The sequence below is a fragment of the Nicotiana tabacum genome, chromosome 12, assembly GCF_000715075.1.
Source record: "Nicotiana tabacum cultivar K326 chromosome 12, ASM71507v2, whole genome shotgun sequence".
Classification (NCBI taxonomy): Eukaryota; Viridiplantae; Streptophyta; class Magnoliopsida; order Solanales; family Solanaceae; genus Nicotiana; species Nicotiana tabacum.
Window position 1 is genome coordinate 81,521,945 of NC_134091.1, and position 22,494 is coordinate 81,544,438.

Genomic DNA, 22,494 nt, shown 5'->3' on the forward strand with positions numbered 1-22,494 from the left:
TCAACTGGTGTAGTAGGTAGAACTCTTCGTAGAAACTTCATCAAAATCATACAACCGCTAACCTGCTCACAGGAGATAACCCATATATGGAATTTCATACCGACATCTTCCAACAACATTGCACTGGGTACAACTACTACGAAATTAGTAAACCCTCCTAAGCCTATGCTCGTCCACCGGCTGTACAAGCCTCCCCATTCCCCATTAACATCAATTGAAAGTCCGACAATACATCCCAAACTCAAAGTCATGTTGCATCCAAAATGATAATCAAGTTTTCACACCCCTTTCATTTCAAGCAAATTCCTTTCTGCCATATTCAATCTTCCACAGTACTGTAGCCTTCATCCAAATAAAATCCGTAGACCTTTCCACCATGACTCCCAAACCGCTCTAAACTTTCTCAAGGCACGTGGCTATCCTACCACAGAATCCATACGCTACTCTACCACTCCCACTTCGGTTAAACCATCTCCTTAACTCGACCTTTATTGTTCACACTTGATCTTCTAGTAATTCAACCACCGTGGGACACCTCCCACCATGTCCTTCCTCATCCTTTGCTGCCAAAATACTGCCTCAAATCATAATCCATCTTTGTAGCACCCGAACAGGTAAATTTCCACCAACTCTGAGCCTCCTCAAGATCATTTTTCCCGAGCCATTTACTGTCGCGATCCATAAATGAGCAACCTACCATTCACAACAACACAACACAGTAACAATGCACGAACATCATAACAATCTGTGCATAGCCTCAAAATTATAGGTAATACTGATACATGGCTGAGATGACAGAACACCCTTCCACAAGAAGACGATAATAACTCACTCAAATACACAGAGAGAAACATCCTGCTCCACATCTGCAGTACCACTGCAACTCCTCGATGCCCAATTGACACGAGCGCTCAAGATCGTATAAGAATGAGTAGGAAGGGAATGAAGGCATATGCTTCAATGGAGATCAAATCGCACGACGAGGAATCAAGAAGGGAAGTGCTCCTAACAGCCCTGTAGATAAGTACAGACGTCTCCGTACCGATACGCAAGACTCTACTAGACTTGCTCATGACTCATGAGACCCAAGTGAACCTAGAGCTCTGATACCAAGCTGTCACGACCCAAAATCCACTATAGGTCGTGATGGCACCTAACGCCGCCGTCAGGCAAGCCAACGGTGATTAATCAACTTAGTTACTCATTTTATTATTTTCGAAATCATGAATCCCATTAAATAACTAGAGTAAAATCTGGTACACGCAGAAAATTCGTGATTTTATTTTCCAATTTCCGTATAAAATATAAATTACAAGGTGAAATGATAATAATTACGTGAACTACAATAATGAATATCTAATAGGAACACCCAAAACCTGGTGTCACAAATGCATGAGCATCTACTAAGGAGTACAATAATAATACAACATCTGTCTGGAATACAAGTTAGACAGGAGAATATAAATAACTTAGATGGAGACTCCGTATGTTACGAATCGTAACACGGAATGCAACTCACCATCAAGTCCACGCAACAACCGCGCATTTGCGCCCAAAAGACCACCAAACATATATATATATATATATATATATATATATATATATATATATATATATATATATATATATATATATATATATATATACATACATACATATGCAGCAAGTGTAGCATGAGTACGTAAATCAACACGTACCTAGTAAGTATCTAGCCTAACCCCAGAGAAGCAGTGACGAGGGGTCGACATCAACACTTACTATTGGTCTAATGACTCAAATACGGTAGGAAGTAAACAAATATACGACATGGTAATAAACAATATAAACAAATATAGGTACGTGGTACAATCCTCCCCTAAACAGTAAATTTAAGCTCTCAATTATCAGTTACCTCCTCAACCGGAGTATATATGAAATGGACCTCACCAGATAGGTCGTCACAACTAAAATAAGGAAAACACACAGATATGTTGGTTTCTTGTCAAATATTACGCACGACATTGCCAAGGCGAACGGCTCTAACCCGACTCCGAATCGACGTTCAAAAATTCAAAAATTCACTCTATGAAATTTTAGACAAAACCCCCCAATTTCTCTTTTTAAATCATCAACCAAATGCCAAAAATGAGGATAGATTCATGAAATATATTCAAAACAGAGTAGATAACACTTACCCCAATCCATATGGCGAAAATCGCTTCAATCCGAGCTCCATAGCTCCAAGAATGATAAAATGATCGAAACCCCCGAAATATATGTCACGCCCCAAACTCGGGGAGCACGACCGGTGCTCAACCGAGAGAACCCGGCCGAGCAAGGCTATTAGATTTCCTTCTACCCAAACTCACCCATGAATAAAAAGGAGATGTACTCCATTAATCATTCACTGAAAAGATTTTATTAACAACTTCCTTTTTCATTCTCATTAGCAGCTTCATTCATAATTTCCAAAATATTACGAGTTTATAGAATTAATGAAAAACATGATTTCCAAATACTAACATTTCTAGTTCAATTCCCAACTTCAACCACAACCCACAACCTATTTACGGAGCCTCTAAACAAAATAGAAGAGTAATATGAAAATGCCACCAACAAGGCCCCGACTATACCTCAAAATACAGTACATAAGAAACAAAAGATACATGACCCCGAAATGAAGTGGGGCTCACCAAATCAGCTGAAAAGAGTGCATTACTATCATTGATCAATGCCGCTTACTGTAGAACCACCATGCAGCGCCCCCGATAAAAGGGACGTTAGTACTGTCGAATAGCACTAGTATGCATAGCTAAAACTCCTCTTTCAAAATAGAATGCCCATATAAGAAAAGGCAACACATAGAAACAACAAGTCATAATCAACAATATCCAAATGTTCAGTTAAAACATAATAATTTTCAAAATACGAACTTCATATACAATTTTGGTTGGGAGATCATTAGCACCGATATACCACCGTTTGTTAGCACGGAGTCCGATCACGCTCGATCGGCTAGGCCATCTCCCCACGAACAATGTGATTTGACATGTGATGCGAAAGAAAGTTGTTACCAAGAGTAGTACCACCATATGCGCAATATGGCGTCTGATCTCTACCCGATCAGCTAGGCCGCCTTCCTACATATGCCGTGCGGGTTGACTTTTTCAATCCACAAAGGTTCCAGTTTCATCCCAATTAAGGAAAATAATATCACAATCCACCCCTACAACGGCACGTGTAGTTTCAGGTGTGGGCCTTATGACCCACCCTTCCTCGGTTTTGCTAATGATGCTCCCAAAAATATTTTTTGATTTGATTTGCAAACAGAAGTATCATAAATACAATTGTACTCACCTCAACATCTTTCACATTGTATAAATTCTCATTAGTATTCCCAGTCATTCATAACGACAATATTTCCTTAGCTCATTAGGCCATTTATAAGATTCTTTATTCCTGGCACGATGGCCGTATTTCATATTCCACACTTTTATCTCTTTCAATTTCAAAGATCACCGTCAAGTATCAACATATAGGATATTTCAGAAATCATATACTTCAAATCCATTTGAAATGGAAACTTCAAACACAAATGGTTTCTTCCCAAAGAATGAGGCACACCATCCAACAATGGAAACACACATGAAAATCATAAACAATCAATACACCATTTATTCTTACAATGCTCTTCCCTAGCAATGACAATGTTCCAGTTCAACACATGAGTATATAGAACTCGAATCACACTAGATATATTTATAAAGCAAAGCATTAGTTAAAGCAACCACTAATGGGCATGAATTGAGTACAAAAGCTTTTAGGTAATTCTATCTTCGAAGTCATTTTTAAACAATTGAGTCGAGGCTCATTTCATATTCTTTATCGCATCTTCTCAAATCATTTGCACTACTAGACACAATCATAACTTAAATTCTTGGCACGTTGGCCACACTCTATATTCCCAATTAACTTATTTCACTTCCAACTATCTTTATAGATTATCAACAATAAGACATTTCCAAATCAAGACTTTAGGTACACATATGAGCAATTAAGAGTCTTAAGAATATTGAGATTTTCTCACACAATTTGGCATACTATCTTTCATTGAAACACGACTCAAAGCCATAACCTTTTAATACGCAACCCATACTTTGAAACTTACGGAAATATTATGGAATTCGATTCCAAGAGAGAAAGTTTAGCCAACATACCTCAATCGAGCTTCCTTAACTCTAGAATGATCCGAAATTCTTAGCAATCCCAATCTAGTTTGAGACATAACAAAACTGAACCATAATTAGGAAGATATTCATGGTCTCTGCTCATTTGAGCATTTTATCACACACTAGGTGTGCAAATTTAACCACAAGGTTCTTCTATAAGATTTCCTTCACTCCACAACCCAATCCTTACTTATTTCAGCTCAACAATCTTTCCACAATTCTTATTGGTACATGCATGTATAAATAATAATCTCATACCCATGAATCATACTCCTAATCAACCATCTTCTATCCAAATTCGATATTGAAAACTAGGGTATGGAACCTTACCTCTTAGATAAAGAACTTGTGGGTTTTTCTTGTTAATCTTCCAAGATTTGAGCAAGACTTGATGAATAATTAGCCTAGGGTTTCCTCTCTCTCTCTCTAAAACACTCTCCCTTCTCTCTAAAACATCAGAATTTTGCTCAAAAATAACCCAAAGCGTGTATTTAACGAAGTAGGGTCGAGTTTTAAAAACCCAAAAATGGAGCTCCGGAACAGGTTCTGCGGTCGCATATGCGACCGCATAATGGATATGCGGACCGCATATTGGTCGCATAATTACAGACCAAAACGATCAAAAATGTGTCAGTGTATGCGGTTACTATGTGGTCCGCATAACTGTTATGCGATCGCATAATACACCGCATAACAGTTATGTGCTCGCATAGTCGACCGCATAATTGCCCCCAGACTGGCCCTTCTCCTGCTCACTTCTGCGGCCATTATGCGGCCCGCAGAGTGGTTCTGCGGTTGCATAATGGACCGCAGAAATGCGTTTTTCCACCAAAACTTTTTTCTTTACTTTCCGGTGCATTGTTCAACCCAAAAAGTCCGAACCGCGGCGAGCTTACCATCCTCAAACACGTAAGCCTACTCCGGCATCACGAAACCTTGAATTCATTTGCGAAATTTACGGGGCTTTACACTGAAATACTTCAAAATTTTTCGAGGTGTTACAATATAGCTTCTGCCCAGGTATTTATACTTCGCGATCGCAAAGCACAACTTTTCTCAGCTCAAAATTGCCCTTCGCGATCGCATAAAACCAATCGCGATCGCGAAGGACAAGCTGCCCAACTCCTCCAGACAACCTCTAGTAAAATGGCCATAACTTTTCATACAAAACTCCAAATGACAAATGGTTTGACTTTCTGAAAACTAGAAGGGCTACAACTGTCATTTTTAGATCATCTCCAACTTCCTTATAGATTGCAAGATATGAGCTTCCAAAATCAGCCCTATACAGCAGAAATTTCTTCTTCGTGAACGCGAATCTGTCTTCGCGAATGTGATTCACAGACCCTTTTCTCCCATTTTGCTCTTCGCGAACGCGATCCAATGTCCGCGATCGCGATGCACACTGCTGTAGCCAAAAACTAGCAATTAAAAATGGCCTATAAATGGTCCAAAACCAACCCGAAACTCACCTGAGCCCCCCAGGGCCCTGTCCGAACATACCAACAAGTCCCAATACCTTATACAAACTTATCCAAAGGCTCGAAACATCACAAATAACATAAAAATCATGAATCGACGATAAAAAACTTTCTTTCAACTTTCAAACATCCAAACTGCGACGAACGCGTCCGAAACATATCAAAACATTCAGGAATGACGCCAAACTTTACGCACAAGTCACAAATTACGACACAAACCTATTCCAAGGCTCAGAACCCCAAACAAACATCAATACCACCAAAGTCCACCTCAAACCAAATTTAGAAAATTCTAAAACTTTTAAAATGCCAACTTTTTACAACAAGCGCCGAAATGCTCCCGGGCGACCCGATACTCAACCTGAACATATGTCCAAGTCCGAAATTATCATACGAACTTATTGGAATCTTCAAATCCCGATTCCGAGGTCGTTTACTCAAAAGTCAAGCGTTAGTCAATTCTTCCAACTTAAAGCTTCCAAAATTAGAATATTCCATCCGAATCAACTCTAAACTTCCCGAAATTCGATTCCGACTACGCGTACAAGTCATAAAACATGAAGTGAAGCTACCCAAGGCCTCAAACCGCCGAGCGATGCGCTAGAGCTCAAAATGACCGGTTGGGTCGTTACAGTTCAGGATATCATGTTTTTAACATTTACACAGCACACATGAAGTTAAGGACACCATGTCCTTAATATTTATACTGCACACATGAAGTTAAGGATAATATGTTCTTAACATTTATACTGAACATATGAAGTTAAGGACACCATGTCCTTAATATTTATACTGCACACATAAAGTTAAGGACACCATGTCCTTAACATTTAACACTGCACACATGAAGTTAAGGACAAAATGTCCTAAAGTTTAAAAACAGAAGGTGCAAATATAGGACACTTTGTCCTTAACATTTACACTACACACGTCAAGTTAAGGACACCATGTCCTTAACATTTACACTTCACATGAAGTTAAGGATACCATGTCCTTAATATTTACACTACACACATGAAGTTAAGGACACCATGTGCTTAACATTTACACTAATTAGATGAAGTTAAGGACATTATGTCCTTAACATTTACACTGCACATATGAAGTTAACGACACCGTGTCCTTAACATTTATACTACATACATGAAGTTAAGGACACCGTGTCCTTAATATTTACATTGCACACATGAAGTTAAGGACGAGATATCCTAAAGTTTAAAACAAAAGGTGCTAATGCAGGACACTTTGTCCTTAATATTTAGTTACAGCACTTTATATATGCATAGCAGATGAAATGACTAATAAACTCTTTTTGATTATTTACCTGTTGTCATCATTTGTCTTTATGTTAGTGTATGTTCTCGGGTTTTTGCTTTTCATCATGTACAAGTATGAAGACAACAATTCATAATTCTCTTCAGGAGTTCCTCTTATTAAAGTTGAAGCATGTTGAATATCACACCATGCCTTGTGATACCCAATGTCTAGTCCGTGTAATTTTTGCATTCTACCATGACAAAGGCTAGTGTAACTTCAAACCTTGGGTCTTGAAGATTGTCAATAATGTAACCACTAATCAACTTTGAAGTTGCATGCCTTTGATCAATTTTCATAGTGTTAACTGAGTAGTCATGATTTTTCTCATCCTTTACTATCTTGAATAGTGTTGAATCTTTAATTCTGAAAGCACGCACACACCACCCACACCTTTCATCATTGCATTTCAAAGAATATCTTGTTGAGCTTGATCTAACAACCTTGAATTCAAAATGTCCTTTAATTGCTATAATCGAAAAACAGTTAATTATATCTTTTTTGTCAAATATTGATCCCCTTTTATTTAATCCAACAAAGTATTTTCTCTAAATATTGTAGTTGAGGATTCTTTTTATTTCGACTTTGACCTTCGTTTAATTAGTTGAGTAGAGGATTTTTCAGCAACCTTTTCAATTACTGGTGCACTCTCTAAGAATTGAACACCTAAAGCTTATTGGTTGTCAATCTCTATAATGCTTTGTCCTTCTATTTGAATAGAATTGAATGTTTGAAGCATCTCTTCAATTATTAGTTTAGGTTCAACCACATCTATTTCCATTATCTGTTGGCATTTGTCTTGATTGTCTTGTTGACTTTCTATGTTGACATGTTCAAAGGTGCTTATAGAGCCAAAAACTCTTTCCGAAATATCAACAATGAAACGACAACCCTTGAAGAGTAAATGACTTTTTAATAACTCTATACATGTGTGAAGATCTAAATCTTTGGATACAAGCATTCCCTTGCTTGTTCCCAGGTTGATATCAAATCATATCATTGTTTCAAACTTGTCTCTATCCAATTCAATAACTTTAAAGACCTGGTTGACGAAATCTTCAAATCGAATTGCCTCAGCTACTAGAACAAGCTTTGTTTAATGATCCAGATACTTATAGTATGTGGTCCATCTTCCATTAAAAGCAATAATAATACATATTGTATCCATCCTGCAAGTCAAGAAAAGGGAAAATTCAGGACACTTTATCCTTAATATTTACACAACAGTCATGAAGTTAAGGATACGATGTCCTAAACTTTATCAGTGCAAATACATGATACTTTATCCTTAATATTTATACATCAGTCATGAAGTTAAGGGCACGATGTCCTAAACTTTATCAATACAATTTGCAAATACAGGACACTATGTCCTTAATATTTACACAACAGTCATGAAGTTAAGGACACGATGTCCTAAACTTTATCAATATAAGTTGCAAATACAGGACACTTTGTCTATAATATTTACACAGCAATCATGAAGTTAAGGACACGATGTCCTAAACTTTATCAATACAAGTTGCAAATACAGGACACTTTGTCCTTAATATTTACACAACAATCATGAAGTTAAGGACACAATGTCCTAACTTTTATCAATACAAGTTGCAAATACATAATACTTTGTCCTTAATATTTACACAATAATCATGAAGTTAAGGACACGATGTCCTAACTTTTTTTCCTCTATACTTTGTTTTCTCCATGAAAATACAATCCAGAAAAGGAAAATAAAAAAATCAATTCCCTTGCATCTTATTCTCCAGCAACCAAATAAAAATCTACACAAACACACAAAAGCATATAGAGATATCTGAAAATTTAGAACTTACTGTAATTTTATGGTAAAATTTGGATGAGAAAGTTGAATTCTCTAGTTTGAAATAAGAGGAGAAAGGAGGAGAAAACCTTCTGTAATTTGGACGAGGGAAGGTTTATGCAACACGTAAGATTTGAGGGAAGGTTTCTCTCCTAAAATCTGCACATAAATAAGCGAAGGTTTCAGCGAAATTGTATTTTGTCTGGGTAGGTAAAAGTTTATTAAAACAATAGCTAAAGAGTAAATACATTTTAAATAGTGGCTTAAAAGTAAATAAAGTTCTATTAGTGGCTAAGTGTGCACTTCTCCCCTTCCTCCTTAAATCTATTGGGCCATAAGCCTAACTCAGTTAACATGTGCGGCGGATGCTTGTTTTTGGACAGTTCTCGTGTCTCCTAACTCAGAAAAAACTAGGAGTCACTTCCTCCTAGGTTACCTCTTTAGCACAAAATAACTCTTATCTCTCTTCTCCCAAACGGTAATCTCTCCCCTTCTGTCACCTCCCCCTTTCAAGGGTCATCCCTATTTCCACTGGTAAAAGCCTTTTTTGTTACATGACCCTCTGTTTATAACCCATATGGCCACTGCTGTTTCTAGCTTCTGAGTTTACATTATTATCAGGATTATTATTTATAACCAAAGAAAGGTCTGTTCTTGATTTTACATTGTAATTAGCTAAGATAATATGCAAAAAAGCACCCCATTTACATAAAATAGAAGATTGAATTTTAATCCTGGGCATGCTAAAGAATGAGTCTTTTTTATTGATTCTAATGGCTTTTGCTCTTTGTATTGGTTTTTTTTGGATCCCAATTTCCACTTTTTATCTTGGCTTTTGAATTTCTGTTTGTCTTCTTGACTATTTTGTGTTGTGTTCACGATTCTTTTTATCCGTCAATATAGCTTATTGTGTGATTTCATGTCCATCAGTTAGGAATTTGATCACTGTTAATTGTCTATTTCATATGATAACAAAACTTTGTAAGGTTAAGAAATGTGATTTCTTTTGCAGCTAAAAGCAGTATGAAGCTTATTATGATTTTAGTTTTCTCAGGAAAAATAGCAAGTTTTCATTTTGCTTTCAGACAATTGTGGACTAACCCTATAAACTTTGCTTGTTATTAGGTATCTATTATACCTTTAATAATTTGCAATGTATGTGAGGAGAATAAGAAGCAACAACCAAAGATGGAATCTTGCATTTCAGCATTTCAACCACTATGTTAGTTCTGGCTACAGAACTTACTCCCCTACACAAACCTCAAGCGTTACCCATATACCTTCAGACTGCATTTCTCTAGGGAGTGTGATAGGACGAGCTTTGTTAGATACATCTAAGTCAATACAGACTGCTTCTCAACGAGGGAATATAAGATTGTTGAGGAGTTCACCTGCAACACATTTAAGGTATTTTAGTTCTAAAGGTGATGGTAGGGATGCGAGTGAGGATAAACATGTACACACGAGAGATAGTGGGAGCTCTGATAAAGGAACAGTTCGGCAGGAAAAAGGCGGTGAAGATGTGAGACATTGTGATGCACATGCTCAGCTTGGTGATCAAGAGCAGAAGGAGTGGCTCCGGAATGAAAAGCTGTCGATCGAGAGTAAGAAGAAAGAATCGCCTTTCCTAAGTAGACGAGAAAGATTTAAAAACGAGTTCTCAAGGAGGGTTGTTCCGTGGGAGAAAATAGCTCTATCATGGGATACATTTCCTTATTATATCCAGTGAGTTCCTGCCTTTCAGATCTATTTCTCTTGCTGCCAAGTTGCTATTTGGGTTAATTTATGTCAACAAAATTTGCAGCGAACATACAAAGAACGTTTTGGTGGAGTGTGTTGCTTCCCATTTAAAGCATAAGAAGGTTACTGTGGCTTATGGTGGCCGCTTGAGTTCTTCAAGTGGGAGAATCCTGCTTCAAAGTATACCAGGTAGAGTTTTCTAGACTGGTATGAGATTCCTAAGACAATTTAGCTTTTTATTAGTGCTTGTTAGAAATAAATACTGAATTCTTGATGATTTTGCAGGGACTGAGCTTTATCGAGAAAGACTTGTTCGAACCCTTGCTCGAGATTTAAAAGTACCATTGCTGGTGCTTGATAGCAGCATTCTAGCTCCATATGTAAGTTATTCATATATATATATATATATATTTCAACATATCAACATATCATTGGTTCCTTTTGACTAAACAAGCTCTGTGTACCATTATTTTGCTTTTTATCCCATATCTTCATAAAGTTACTTACGCACAGGATTTTGGTGAAGATTGCTCATCTGAAAGCGAATCAGATGTAGAATCAGGTGAAGAGTGTACGTCGGATTCTGAAATGGAAGACGCAAATGATGCAAGTAATGAGGAAGAATGGACAAGCAGTGCTGAGACAAAGTCAGAAGCTAGTGAGGAAGACGTTGATGTCGAGGCATCTGTGGAAGCATTAGAAAAACTTATTCCATTCAGCCTTGAAGACTTTGAGAAGGTAAACTTTGAGTTAGCTGTAACCAATCTGAAATCTGGTACTTTGTTGGCTGTAAACTGTTCACGGGCACAAACGTATCAAATATAAGAACTTGGTAATTCAGTTGGTTGGGATTAGGAATATTAAGCCAAAATGTATAAATAAAATGATCCATGAAAAGGGAAAATGATATCTTTCCTTGACTAGTCTTCATAAGAGTCAACAATAGGCGGAGGTTCGGAGTAGGTTGGAGAATTGGATTTAAAATATAATATTTGCTTTTCTCTATTTCCTTCGAATATCATGTAACTATTTTTGAAAGAGAACCTTCATGATTTATTATTATAATATAAGTATTATGCTCTGGTTGAGTTTACATCCATATCTTTTTGAGTGTTACCAATTTCTTCAATATGTCAGTAATTAGAAATCCATCATTATAGATGTTATATGCATTTCTCATGGTTTTGATTTTAAACATTGCATGGATTTTAGAGAGTGTCTGGAGAACTTGAAAGTTCCTCAGAATCAACCTCGGAGGCTGTTGATCAATCAGAGAAAACTCAACGGCCCTTCAGAAAAGGTATGAAGTGCCATTTTGCAGCAGGATTCCTCATAGGCTGTGCTAACATCTTTTGTTTTGTTTGGTTTATCGTTTTCGTGAAACCAGCTATCTGCTGTAGTCTTTGTAGGGTAGATTCTAGAAGATGGTGATCGAAAAAATTTATATATATACTTGCGGCATAAAAAAAGTCTCAATCATCTTTTTTATATGTAAAGGTGGTGTTTGGACCAGATTGCGCGCACCTTTACTATTCCGCCGCGAAACTGCTACTTCGCAACAGTACTTATACTGGATAACTTTGCCCAACAAGGTTAGATAGATGAGAAGAAATCACCTAGTATTTTTGTTTTCGTTGGGAATTGAACCTTGGTCTTTGAAGTTTTTACCGACTTCATTGACTGTTAGGCTACACCTTCGGGTGTAAAAAAAAGTCTCGATCATTTCTCTTATCAATTTTCTAGGAACTGACTTAGTAAGTTCATCTTCCAGCCACTTCATCCAGTTGCCCGGTAGAAGGAGTATTTATTTTATCACTTCCCTTTTTTTTTTTTTTTTTTTTTTTTACCAAAGTCTCTTTTTGGACCCCCATTTTGTGTTTAGGAGTTTCTTAAATGAGATATTTGTTAACAACTTTTTAGAATTTGCTTTTTTTTTTAATTTGAGGAATCCCAAGGGTTAATGGCGTAAAACTCGGTGGATGATGGTCCCATCCCTATATCTTTCTCCACTTATCTATCAGGCTTTTGTGTGCGGCATGGTTCGAACCCATGGCATACACCTAACCTACATATCACAAGTCTGCACCCTTATCACTAGATCAAAGCCCTGGGGCAATTTGTTGTTCATTAACCAACTGATTTGGGCACTTAGTGGTGGTTGTCGTGCACACTTTTGTAGTCGCAACATGAGATTGGTAAATGTTTTGCACTTGAAAGAGTTGATTGGGCATCCTTACATGTTACCCAAGGCAAATTGACCAATTAGTTCATGAAGGGGTATAATTAATGACATAGTGTTTGGCCTTACTCCCAATTATTCCCAAAGAAAAAAGTAGTTTTCATGCTCCCTCGGTCACAAATTGAAACTTCGTGTTTTGGGTTGAGATCTTGTAAAATTGTGGTACTTGAAACTCTTGGGGGGGGGGGGGAGGAGATGATTGTCACTCTTAGTCTCTCAGTATCATTTCTCCACTTAACTATCCCTAACGTGTCATTCTGACAAAGAAGTTCCTTTGTTACATTTGGTTGACAGTCAAGAATGAATAAGGCTTGTTCCAAGCATCACATACACTAATCTAGTCCTCTTTTCTTTCCGCATTAAAATTAGGTCATAGGTCAACAGAAAATCTAATAGATTAGTGTAAGTGAACAAATAATCCTTCAGTTCTGATATCACAAAATAAACCTTTAGTTCTTCAAATATTATATTTGAAAAGAAAGTGCGCAGTCACTGGTGTCGTCTAGCAATTGATGAAGAGGGATGAAGTCCATGAGAGACTAGGATTCAAGTCCTAGCATATGCGAAAAAGCTCAGTCCCATTTGCCCTTCTTTGGTGAATTGAGTTACCCATTCTTGTAATGGTGGGAGGATGTCGGTATCCGGCGCCACTAGTATGTTTATATATATTAGAAGGAAGGTGAATTCGTTAGCCCTTTTAGATGGGTGAACACAAAGATATGGTATTGATTAGGATGGAGTGAGAAAAAAATTCAGAGCCTCGTCACTAAAGAGGTAGTAAATTACTTGATTTGGTTAGATTGGTTCTTGAAGTAGTGCAAGTGTTACAATTTTGGCAGTAATGTGGGTTGTTAAGTCCAATCTATCTAATGACAATAGGCCTCCCATTTGAATATTACAACAGACCTTCCAAAAATCACTCAAATAAACAAAGAGTACGCGGTGGTACTGATTGGGACATGCAACAATCTTGATTTTTGAGCGACATACGAGACCGGAGAGTACTCTCTAGAGTCTAGCCAGGAAACTTAATTGTAAAGAGATATGGGGAATGGACAGTCATGAAAGTGATAAGAAGCGACTAGTGATAATGGTTAGGGTTCGGCAATAGAGAATGTGGACACCTAACAATTCATTTCAGGTGGTGGATAGATATGTAGAAAGTATTAAACTGAAAAAAAGAAAGAAAAGGCTATGGAGTATCGTGCTGTATTTGCCTACTAGCACTTTTCAGATGATGTGTATGCAATACTTGAGTTGTATTCTTTTGATATATCAAAAATCTTTCATTAATGACGCACTTGAGTATGTCAAAATTAAGGACAAATCAGTGATGCGTTTCAATCCGTCATTTTTATCTGGCCAACTATCTTTACAATATTGTATTCTTTCTTTACATCAAAAGTATAAATAGAATAAATGACTTTTAATACTTCCTAGATCAGTCTTTTTTACAGATCTATAAAACTATCTATACAATATTGGATTCTCTTGTTGCACCAAAAGTCTAAATAGGAAAAACGTAAATTTTATGTCTCGCCGGAGTTGTTTTCTTCAAAGTTTTGATTGACAAGGGGTAGTTACGTCATTTTAGACCCATTTATAGATGGTCAAGAAAGGTTAAAGTCGATGAATCTGTGCCTCCTCTCTCTCTCTCACTCACACACAACCCCCCCGGGTTATCTACTGGTAGTGCTCCTTACTGCTCTACTATTTTCTCTTTTTTCCCTCTTTCTTAATCCCCCATGTTTCTGCTGTTACTACATTGAAAGCTGTTTACTTCTAAAAGATATTAAGAAAAAAAGGTCCGCCTCACAGATTGAGGCATATAACTTGCCTTACCACAAGAAATCACCTTGCTCACACTTTTGCCTTCTAAAACATTGTTATTAGTAGTAGTAAGAGATCGATAATTTGTGATTGTGGCAGTTTATTAGTTGGTTCGGTATATAACTATATATTCATGTTATTTGACCTTTCCATTGAGGAAAACTGTAACCGGATAATTGCACTTTTAGTCCTTTAGTTATTGATAAATTCTTATTTTGGTCCTCTAAATATTCGGCTAAGCATGCTTAACCTTCAATTAAATGAAATGTGTTATTTTGGTCCCTTTATATAGGAAATATGTGATATTTAGACTATTTATAGAACTGTATTACCCTCAAATATATAGTAACAATACAACTTTAACATATCACATCAATAAGTAAATAGTTTAGCACTTAATAATCGTTATCTTTGTGAAGATTCACAAGTCATAGGGATCGAAAGTGCTCCTATCAATTTGATTGAAGGTTAAATATGCTTAACCAGAAATTACAAGAGTGTTTTAAAAGGCGGGCGAGCCACGAGCAAGTGCACTAAAAACGCATTGAGGCGTATTGGCATGGTGCAAGTATTGCAGCCGTAAGTGCTAACCTTCTGCCCGTTCCCTTAGGCGTGAGTCCCAACATTTTGGGCATTCATTTTGGGCAAGAGAACTTTGTCAAGTTGGAGCCAAAATTGCTTAATAAATTCTTTTTTTAATACTTACGTGCTCATAAATTAACTCATAGTAAATTCTTAAACTGAAAAAATTCAAAATTCATAGATCTTTACTAATTGCTTATCCTAATTCATAATCCTCTTTTTTTCGTTTATTGAGTAACGAATATTCTTCCTCTTTGTTTTCAAAGTGCAAACTACAAAGCAAACGTTTGGTCCTCCGATGCTTGCTCTGCTTCTGTACTTGCAACTTCCTTCCTTTGCTTCATTTTCTTCAAGTTTTTTTTGCTTTCTTTAATTTTCAAGTTAGTTTATGGTTTTAGAATTTCTTTTGGTATCACTCTAGTTTTTATTCGTTCTGGAGACTCTTAAAAAATGCTCGTTTTTTATTATAATGAGTATTTGTGATTTTTTTTTAGTTTTAGGTTTTCTAACAATAATTTTATATTCTTGTCTTTTGTATTTTTTGAATTATTAGGAACTAGAGTATCATTTTTACAACTCTAAGTATGTTCCATCATAGTCATGTTATAGGTGTATTGCATCTCAACGTCTTTCACTTTTTCAAATAAGAAAAAAAATTCTTTTATAATGTTTATGCACATGTTAGCATGTTTAAATAGATATATACATGTTCCTACTAATTTTATAATTTTCTACATTTTAAATGTAATTTTTACTTTTTTATTTATATATTTATTTTATTAATTTACAAAATATTAAAATTAATGATCCATGAGGGGTTAAGCCCTGCGCCCGGGGCTTACGCCTCGCCACGCGCTAGATAAAAAGCCTTACCTCACGCCCACATTTTTTAATACACAAATCACAAGGACCAAAACCCAAATTTGTTGATATTTGAGGGACTAAAAGCACAACAACAACATACCCAATATTATCCCACATTGTGTGGTCTGGGGAGGGTAGTGTGTACGCAAACCTTACCCTTACCTTTGTGGAGGTAGAGGGGTTGTTTCCAATAGACCTTCGGCTCAGGAAAACATAAGCACCACATTAATTAAAAGATAGACAAGGAGGGACAACACCAAAAAGCCATGTAAAAGCAGCATAAAAACAACACGATAATAAGATGATCAAAATGAAAGAAAACGACGGGTAGTCAAAGAAACCTACTACCAACAGAATGTGAGAGTGCGTACTAATACTACCGGTATGAACAATCTAGATCACCTACCCTACTACCCAAATCCTCGACCTCCACACCTTCCTATCAAGGATCATGTACCTACCCTACTATCCTAATCCTCTACCTCCACACCTTCCTATCAAGGATCATGTCTTCGGTCGGCTGAAGCTACGCATGTCTTGCCTAATCACCTCTCCCAACTTCTTCTTCGGCCTACCTCTACCTCTCCGTAGGTCCTTCAATGTCAACCTCTCACACCTCCTCATCGGGGCATCTGTGCTACTCCTCCTCATATGTCCAAACCACCTAAGCCTCGCTTCCCGCATCTTGTCCTCAATAGGGGCCACACCCACCTTGTCGCGAATAACCTCATTCCTAATCCTATCTAACCCGGTATGCCTGCACATCCATCTCAACATCCTCATCTCTGCTACCTTCATCTTCTGGACATGGACGATCTTCACAGGCCAACACTCAGCCCCATACAACATAGTCGGCCTGACCACCATTCTGTAGAACTTACCTTTAAGTTTTGGTGGCATCTTCTTGTCAAACAAAACACCAGAAGCGACTCTCCATTTCATCCATCCTGCCCCAATACGATGTGTGACATCTTCATCAATCTCTCCATCCCCCTGAATAATAGATTCAAAGTACTTAAAACTTCCTCTCCTAGGGATGACTTGCGAGTCCAGCCTCACCTCTATTTCCCCTCCCTGAGTCTCACCACTGAACTTACACTCCAAGTATTCTGTCTTGGTCCTGCTCAGCTTGAAACCTTTAGACTCCAGGATCTGCCTCCACACCTCTAACCTCGCGTTCACACCGCCTCGCGTCTCGTCAATCAATACAATATCATCTGCAAATAACATGTACCACGATACGTCCCCTTGGATATGACGCGTCAGAACGTTCATCGCCAGGGCAAACAAAAAAGGGCTGGGTGCCGACCCCTGGTGCAACCCCATCATGACCGGAAAATGGTCTGAGTCCCCACCCACCGTTCTCACTGGGGTCTTCGCTCCATCATACATGTCCTTAATCACCCTAATGTAGGCAACAAGTACACCTCTAACCTCCAATCATCTCCACAAAACCTCCCTCGAGACTTTATCGTACGCCTTTTCTAAGTCGATGAAAATCATATGCAAGTCCCTCTTCCTCTCCCTATACTGCTCCATCAAACTCCTAACAAGGTGAATGGCCTCTATAATCGAGCGCCTCGACATAAACCCGAATTGGTTCTCGGAAATAGACACACTCCTCCTCACCCTTAGCTCCACCACCCTCTACCAAACTTTCATAGTATGGCTAAGCAGCTTGATACCCCGATAGTTATTGCAATTTTGGATATCACCCTTGTTTTTGTATAAAGGAACCATCGTGCTCCTCCTCTACTTCTCGGGCATCTTCTTCATTCTAAAAATGACATTAAATAACCTAGTGAGCCACTCCAAGCCCACCTTGCCCGCACTCTTCCAAAACTCCACCGGGATTTCATCTGGCCCGGTCGCTTTGCCCCTGCTCATCTTACGCATAACCCCCTCAACCTCCTCAACTCTAATCTGCCTACAATACCCTTAGTCGCAACGACTCCCGGAGAGTTCCAAATCACCCAGTACAATGTTCCTGTTCCCCTCCTTGTTCAAGAGACTATGGAAGTGGGTCTGCCATCTCCGACGGATAAGCCCCTCATCTAACAAAACTCTACTTTCTTCATCCTTGATGCACTTCACTTGATCCAAGTCACGAACCTTCCTTTCTCTCACCTTGGCTAACCTGAACAACCTCTTATCCCCACCTTGGCCCTCGAGTTCTTCATACAAACGACCAAAAGCTGCAGTCTTGGCTGCCGTAACTGCTAATTTCGCCTCCTTCTTAGCTAACTTATATTGCTCCTTATTCACCCGTCTCTCCTCCTCGTCTACACTTTCTACTAGCTTCAGATACGCCGCTTTCTTGGTCTCCACTTTTCCTTGTGCCTCTCCATTCCACCACCAGTCTCCTATGTCACCACCAGAGTAACCCTTCGAGATCCCTAATACCTCTTTAGCGGCTTCCCTAGTGCACTGCGCAGTCGTGGTCCACATAGCGCTTGCGTCCCCGCTACTCCTCCTAGCCCCCCTTAGTCATCAACTTAACCCCTAACTCCTGCGCTTTGGCTATACACTGCCCTCTTCCTCCTCTTCCTCGTGATCTCAAGGTCCATGACCAGGAGCATATGAAGGGTCGTGAGGTTCTCACTCGGGATGACTTTGCAATCCGTGCAAAGACCTCTATCGGACTGACTTCCTGCAGAGAAGATAATCAATCTAAGTCATGGCCACCGAACTCCGGAAGGTGACCAAGTGCTCCACCTTCTTCGAGAAACTCGAGTTTGCTATCACCAAATCAAACGCTCTAGCAAAGTCCAACAGAGAAGTTCCTCCTCCATTCCTATCTCCAAAACCGAAGCCACCATGCACATCATCATAACCCCAGACATCGCTCCAATGTGGCCGTTGAAATCTCCTTCTATGAAAAGCTTCTTAGTATGCGGAATACCACGCACCATCTCATCCAAATCCTCCCACAAACGCCTTTTGACTTCCTCGTCCAAGCCTGCTTGGGGTGCGTACGCACTGATTATGTTCAAAATGAATCCTCCAACAACCAGCTTAATAGTCATCATCGTTCACCCTCCTAACCTCCACCACTAGATCACAGAGGTCCTCATCAACCAAGATACCTACCCCGTTCCTGCCCCCCGCCCTCCCAGAATACCATAGTTTGAACTTGCCCACATCCCGCGCCTTATCTCCTACCCATCTAGTCTCTTGTATACAAGCTATATTAATCTTTCTTTTTTCGAGAATCCTCGCTAACTCTATAGACTTTCCGGTCAAAGTTCCTATGTTCCAAGACCCCATTCTCAGCCTGGAGGCTCCCTTACCCCCCTTACCCCCGCACTCCCTCCCCGCCAAGACACTCCCGAGGACAAGACCTTACCCTACCATCGTTCACCAAAGCCACTATAATCTAGGAGACACTACGCAAACACTACCCCGAAAACACGAGACAAAAATTAAATGAATAACCGAAATATAATCTCCAACTAATATTGACAAAAAACAACTAGAGGTCACAGAGAAAATGGACAAAGTTACTATGGGATATACTAAATAAAGATTCAAAAGAAAACTATAAACATGAATAGAGTAATATAATACAGGTAGGCAAAGCTATAACTAGTGCAACTAATTTGACAATGCTAGGGCCAACATTAAGTGAAGATTCAAGAACAAAAATAGGCAAACCAGAGGATACAATTAATCTAGAATATCAAAATATCAAAATAACAGAACAAGAGAGGATACAATTAAGCTAGAATATCAAAATATCGAAATAACAGGACAAGAGAGGATACCATTAAGCTAGAATATCACAATCGAAATAACAGGACAAGAGAGGAACGATAGAACATGGATGGCAGCCCCTGAAGTTAACGAAAATCTGACCGGCGAGGATGGCTCGCGGCGAGCTGGCTGGAAGGGACAATCCGAGACACCTGGAGCGGTCGTTCTTGAGCTTTGATCACTGAGAGGAGATGCACGCGCTGGAAAACCACCTGGATAGGATCTCACGCGTCGGCGCGTGACGGGATCTACGCCGGAAAATCGACTGATCTTGACGGACTCAGCCGATGTTTCCCCACACAGACGCATGAGGCGAAGGGGAGAGAAATAGAAAGGGAGAAGTGCCAAGCTTCAAGGAGTTCCGACGCTGAACTCCGCGACCCGTCGCGGTGGAGAAACAAAACAGAGAAAGACGGGAAGGAGGGGGAAAGAGAGAGAGAAAGAGGAAGAATGGAGGATGTATGAGAAAGCAAGAGAGGGAGGAGAGATGAAGGGTGGGTACCTCACCTTGGGTCGCCGGCGGTGTTGCTGGGCGGCTGTGTTAATGGCAGAGAGAGCTAGGTTCTGTTCTCAAATCTTATCTGCGCCAATAGTATTGTTGTCCAAAAAATTGTACGCAAGTCCAAAATTCTCTTCATGACTCAGAGATTCTAAAAGCCAGTTATTATTCATAAATAAGTATCGCAACGCCAGAGCAAAACTCAAACCAGATTGAAAAATTCTGGATAGAAAACTTAAAAGCGTGGCCAAGAAACAGTAACAAAGTAGAAAGAAAGGTAAGAGAGGGAGAGAGAGTCTTGGAAGACTGGAGCAAATTCTAGAAAGTATGGGTATCTCAAAGCACATATTTCCCAATTGTAACTCAATTAGAAGATGCAACAACAACAACCCAGTAGAATACCACTAGTGGGGTCAATTAGAAGATGCTTGATTTATTTTATTAAATTAAATAAAGCATGCAGATGTAGCAACTGCTTAATGTTATTACCAGATGCAGTTATTCTACTTTGAAATTCATTACAACTTAATTTGGGAGCTTCAGTACAATATATTTAAGTTTGACGCTTAAAATAGCAAACGTGATATTCAATTTTGATAACTGCAATAATCATATTTACTATCTTTTGAGGAGTATCTGTTTTTACTTTGTCATGGTAGTTTTCCTTTGTTATATTTACATTTTTATCTACATACAGGGGATCGAGTAAAATATACTGGACCTTCTGGTGTTGTTAAAGCCGATAACAGGTTAGTTCTTCTATGTGGCACATCTCTCTAGTATTTGTCTTCTTTGATATCTTAAATAATCAAAATCGTCCTGCTTCTAGAGTCTTTAACTTTCTGCGAATTAGCTGGTAAATTTTATTTATACGTGCTGATCTACAGGAGTAACCTTTCTTTCCATTTTTCTTACCAGTTCATCTATATTTTCACGATTACCATTGCATGAACATTTGCTTTCATGTAGCCCTCCAACTTTTCTTGCAACCTTTATGAATTGAAATATTTTCAATTGAAAGAAAGAAAGTGCCTGTAATACCTCTCCTCACTTTGGGTTGTTACGCATCATTGCATAATCTGTTAGGCTTTTGAGTTATCTGCTTCCCAAAAAGCTTAGACTTAGCTTTTAATGAGCAACAAATAACCCAATACGTTGTCTTGACCGAGTGTTAAAAATGGCATTCGAGCGGGTTATGTGTGGATTCACTGTCCATTATCAAAATTAAAAGTAGGAATTCACTGTCGCGTCGTATCTTAGACTAGGACGTTGATGGTTAAACCTTGAGAACATATGGTTTTGCTAGGAAGAATCTAAATACCCTGTATTCTGAATTTTTTTGTAAGACTACTAAACAGTAAATTTTTTATAAGACTACTATTCCTCTAGTACTAAACTAGTTGGCTTAATCAATATTGCACATGTTGCTCACATGCGCAATATTGTAATAATTCTTAAGAACTCCCTGTCAGAGTCTTATACATGAGTGCTCATTCTTGAATACACCACCACAATGGAATTTTCTAATGTAAGAACAAGAGGTAGAATCTGCTTTTTCTTTTTTCTTTTTAATAGCGATGGTGTTTGGCTGGCTCGCTCGCACTGGCTCGACTAAATCCACCGGGTACTTGCTACCTCCCCACCAACACAATTATCGAGTAACTCTGTCCACCAAAGTTTAGATAGATAAGGTTAGAATTTGCTTTTAAGTTTAACCAATTCAAACGGGATGACCTACCTATGACCTATAGGGTTTGTATCTTTGGTTAACATCTTCTGATCCCGAAGACTACTATGTTGTCTGGCTGGAGGGCTATGGAGGGCTAAGTTGCTCGGATTCGGTTGCAGGTGTCCGATACGGGTGCAGATCTAGAGGTCGGATCCTTCATGATCTAAATTTTAGCTGAAGGGTACCTTTGTAAAAAAAAAATTCCATTTCATATAGAAAGAGGTGAAGTGTAGTGATTTGTACTACTGAAAAAGTTCTGCTATCTGATGGGCATCAGAATCAGCGGATAGGTGCAAGCAAGCGTAGCAAATTACAAGGCTTTCCACAAATTTAGCTTTGGCTATCGAATTTTACCAAGTTGTTGCTATTGTTCTGTTACTTCGAAAGTAGCTGCATCAGTTTCATCCACTTGAATTTTTATTATTCCTTTTTA

General features: G+C 38.6%; 1 protein-coding gene across 11 annotated transcripts in view; it reads left to right on the forward strand.

The window, feature by feature from the left end:
• Positions 1–9,173: 9,173 nt before the first annotated feature.
• The window catches only part of LOC107793587 (uncharacterized), a 41,029-nt gene continuing 27,708 nt past the window's right edge, over positions 9,174–22,494 (forward strand). For 3 of the 11 annotated variants that reach the window (XM_075226645.1, XM_075226648.1, XM_075226655.1), the window contains exons 1-7: positions 9,184–9,471; positions 9,951–10,550; positions 10,630–10,754; positions 10,851–10,945; positions 11,079–11,303; positions 11,778–11,865; positions 21,030–21,081. In XM_075226645.1, coding sequence (XP_075082746.1) covers positions 9,979–10,550; positions 10,630–10,754; positions 10,851–10,945; positions 11,079–11,303; positions 11,778–11,865; positions 21,030–21,081 — 1,157 coding nt within the window. In that variant the 5' untranslated portion in view covers positions 9,184–9,471; positions 9,951–9,978. Of the gene's footprint in view, positions 9,472–9,950; positions 10,551–10,629; positions 10,755–10,850; positions 10,946–11,078; positions 11,304–11,777; positions 11,866–21,029; positions 21,082–22,494 lie in introns of all 11 variants that reach the window. The other 8 variants (XM_075226647.1, XM_075226651.1, XM_075226654.1 and 5 more) reach the window with 3 other exon arrangements.